The 3,992-nt window shown below is 50.2% G+C and overlaps 1 protein-coding gene across 1 annotated transcript; it reads right to left on the reverse strand.

The window, feature by feature from the left end:
- Positions 1-2,109: 2,109 nt before the first annotated feature.
- LOC112956194 (olfactory receptor 14A16-like) lies at positions 2,110-3,126 on the reverse strand. The gene has a single exon (XM_026049698.1). It carries the CDS (start codon positions 3,106-3,108, stop codon positions 2,173-2,175), a length of 936 nt encoding a protein of 311 aa, XP_025905483.1. The 5' UTR covers positions 3,109-3,126; the 3' UTR covers positions 2,110-2,172.
- Positions 3,127-3,992: the final 866 nt, after the last annotated feature.

Below are 3,992 nucleotides of genomic sequence, written 5' to 3' on the forward strand. Positions count from 1 at the left end.
CGGGCAGCCGGGGAAGCCGGGGCTGCCCTGCCCTGCCATCCTCCCCCTGCTCCTTCCCAGCCACAAATCCCCTCCCCACAGGGCTGCAAGGACCTTCCTGGGCCAAGCGCAGCACAGGGGTGACGCAGCACGCGCTGCTGCAGCGGGTTTGACACCCTTCAGCTCCAGGTGCCACCAAGCCCCAAACGGCCACCAGGACAAGACACAACCTCTGGGAGTCTTGCGCTGGGCTTCACGATATGGGCTTGGTTCTGCCCACACTCATTTGCCACCCTGAGCCCCTGCCCTCTGGGTGCAGCCTTGAGTTGTGAGAGTGGATAAGGGAGTTACTACCATTTATGAATTGCATTTAATATGTAACTTCTATTGAAGAAAAACAGTTTTTTCCCTGCCCTTCCCACCTGTTTCCTGTTGCCTTTCCCATAACAGGAGAGCAGAAAATCAGCCTTGAGTTGCAAGAGTGGAGAAGGGAGAGAATACCACATATTAATTGCAGTTAATATGTAACCTATTGACTCTTATTTGAAAAAGCAGAGACACAGGAATGAGCAGCAGAGGGAAGCAAAAAAGCATTGTATAGGGAATTTCTTGCCGCCTGGGTCAAGTAGAAGGAAGAATTCCTTTCCTGCCAGGACGTCGACACTGTGAAACACCTAAAAAGTGAAGCAGTTCTGATCTCTTGGGGGAAAACATGAGAGAGATGGGATGTTGTATTTTAAATGCCAATCAGTTCCAATCAAATAAATCCTACTTCAGCACATGCTGGATAAATTGAAGGAAGCAAAGAGCAAAAAGTGCAGCGTCTAGGTCTCCTGTGTGCCCTAGGGTGCAGGACTGGGCCCCATCCTCAGCAAGAGAAATGGAGAAAAGTGACTGACCTCACAGGGACAACCTGACCTCCCTTTACGCGTGTGGGTTTAAAATTCCAACACATTAGAATAGTAGTGAAAAATACGAGATACTTTGTGTTTTAAAGGCAAATATGGCACCAAAACCTACAGAAGAGCTGGTGAGAAGCCCCTGCCCGGCACAGCACTTGGCAGCAGCCTCACGTCCCCCCAGCCCGTCTCCCAACAGGGCCAGGCAGACACGTCCCATTTGTCACCCTCGTCTGGCTGCTTCCCAGGCAGCAGCTCCTCCACCTTAGCACCACTGTGAGAACGCAATTGTTCACGTGGATAAAAGGGGCCCTTGGCTTGCAGAGGGCACTCCCCCATTTGGATGCCCAGCCCATGTGTGCAGCATCCTCCCGCGGAGAACCCCACACACCTCCCTGGGCTCCCCATGCCTCCTACAGCACAAGTCTCTATTAAATGTATCCTCTTTAGGCCTGTACGAACTCTGGCTCTCTTTCCATCAATATCCAAATATTCTTGTCCGCCTTGTGGTCACTGAAACAGACGTCCACGCTGTGTTCTCTCTGGCACTGTTTTAACAAACCTGTGGTCCATTTAATTCCTACTGCATAACTCGCTGCTGTTCTAAGAACTCTGCAGGCTGGAAGGGCAAAGGTGGCTGCACTCACCCAGATAGGCTTTTCCTCTTTAAAGGATAGAGAAGACATTTCTTTGGTCCTTCCATTTTTTAAGGCATACTTTATTTTATATCAAATCAGACTACAGTTCTCAAGTGAAGGTGACATAAATCACTCTCCAGGCTCCCTTCCCTGTCCCCACAGGCTCCCCACTGTGGCACAGTGGGCATCTGTCTCCAGTCATTTCAAACGTGAGACAGGCCCAGGCAGAGGCTGCTTTGACCATTCAGCACCATGAGAAAAACTGGGCACCCACAAGCAAGAGCCGAATCCAGCCCTCATTCCCTAACACAGCACCCCAGGAGCTCATTGCCTTCAGCCCATGGAGAATCAACATGGAGAAGCAACAGGCTCCTTCAGCTTCAAAGTCCTTGGGCAGATTCTTGAGCAGCTTTGCAAGAAGAGCCCAAGTTGCAACTCATAGCAGACATTTTTACTAGAGGCAGAACACCCCTGACACAGTGATAGGCAGAATCACCCAGGCCTCTGGCTGAGAGAGACTGGAGCCATGCTGCTGGAGAACTGGGATGAATTCAAACACTTCTGCATAAAGCTACTATCATAGAGAGAATGCTCAAAGCACAAAACCAGGCTGAGACAAATTAGAAACCACTTATGAATGAAGAGGTAGCGGCAGCTTATTGCTGCTGAACAAGTACCCATTGGATCAGTTTCTTCAGTGCCTGCTTGAGGTCCTTGTTCCTCAGGCTGTAGATGAGAGGGTTCAGTCCTGGAAGCAGCACCGCGTACAAAACGGCCAGCATCAGATCCAGAGCTGGAGAGGAGATGGAGGGCGGCTTCAGGTAGGCAAATGTGCCAGTGCTGACAAACAGGGAGACCACGGCCAGGTGCGGGAGGCACATGGAAAAGGCTTTGTGGCGGCCCTGCTCACAGGGGATCCTCAGCACAGCTCGGAAGATCTGCACGTACGAGACCACAATGAAAATGAAACACCCAAAGATTAAACAGCCACTAACCACAAGAAGGCCAACTTCCCTGAGGTAGGAGTGTGAGCAGGAGAGCTTGAGGATCTGGGGGATCTCACAGAAGAAATGGTCCAGAACATTGCCTTGGCAGAGTGGTAGTGAAAATGTGTTCCCAGTGTGCAGAAGAGCAGAGAGGAAGCCACTGACCCAGGCAGCTGCTGCCATTTTCACACAAGCTCTGCTGCCCAGGAGGGTCCCATAGTGCAGGGGTCTGCAGATGGCCACATAGCGGTCATAGGCCATGACTGTGAGAAGGGAACACTCAGCTGACATGAAAAAGAGAAACAAAAATATCTGTGCAGTACATCCTGAGTAGGAAATGGCCCTGGTGTTGCAGAGGGAATTGACCATGGATTTTGGGACAGTGGTGGAGATGGAGCCCAGGTCAAGGAAGGAGAGGTTGAGGAGGAAAAAGTACATGGGGGTGTGGAGGCGCTGGTCACAGACTACAGCTGTGATGATGAGGCTGTTGCCCATGAGGGCAGCCAGGTAGATGGTCAGGAAGAGCGAGAAGTGCAAGAGCTGCAGCTCCCGTGTATCTGCAAATCTCCAGAGGAGGAACTCAGTGAAAGAGCTGCTGTTGGACATTTGCTGCCTCTCTGCAAGGTGAAGAGTCCCAGGAAGAAAACAGACAAGTTAGGATAGGCTTTTCAGAACAAAACTCAAACCTCTTCTCATGGCAAATCCCCACATTTCCTCTCTCCTTACTTGGAGGACTTTGAGGTACAGAAAACTTTGACTCTTTTATTACTAAAAGCAGGAACAGTAGCACAGCCTTTGCTGTACAGTCCTGTATAGCAAAACTCTTTGCATTAGTGTACTGCCCCAAAGAGGACATCTCCTTCAGGAGACTTGGAGCATTCCCCAGCCCTACACACCCAATGCCTAAAGCCCCACAGTCTGGCAATGGTCTTGGATACCCTGCTCTCATTCAAACATCTCCAGATGGGCACTCAGGAAAGCCTTCGTCTTATCTAGCCATGCCCTTTGCAGATGACATTTTGCTCTCAGACACACTGTCAAACATCCCCTCTCCTGGCAGGCAGGTTTAGGAGGTAGCTTGGGTCGTGGATCCCATTAGCCTTCAGGGCAGAGGCTCTACTGCATCGAAGGAACAGTCAGGGCATTGCCCAAATCTACCATCCCATAGTCTTTTCTCTTAGAAATTTCCTCTCTTTCCTGCATCATACATGTGCTGCCTGGCACCATCTCCATGTTTGCAGATGACAAGGAACAAGTAAGACCAACCCTGAAAAGCCCAATAAAGATCAGATGGTGCTGCTCCTAGGCAAAGGGGAACCTGAAAGAATTTGCGAATTTCCCTCACAGACTTTTTGATCTCTCACAGTCAGTGTTTAGGAGTCTCAGTTTCATGTCCAAACCCAGCAATTCTGTTTCCTTTCTGATGCTATCAAAAGCAGGAAGGCTTAAGCACAGGCTCAGGAAGAAAGCTTCTTTTCTGGTCTGATGCT

The sequence above is a fragment of the Nothoprocta perdicaria genome, unplaced genomic scaffold, assembly GCF_003342845.1.
Source record: "Nothoprocta perdicaria isolate Ctin4 unplaced genomic scaffold, notPer1 scaffold_601, whole genome shotgun sequence".
NCBI classification, from domain to species: Eukaryota; Metazoa; Chordata; class Aves; order Tinamiformes; family Tinamidae; genus Nothoprocta; species Nothoprocta perdicaria.

What these genes read in the sequence shown, in the direction of transcription:
- LOC112956194 (XM_026049698.1), bottom strand. Translation starts at nt 3,108, where the DNA reads ATGTCCAACAGCAGCTCTTTCACTGAGTTCCTCCTCTGGAGATTTGCA.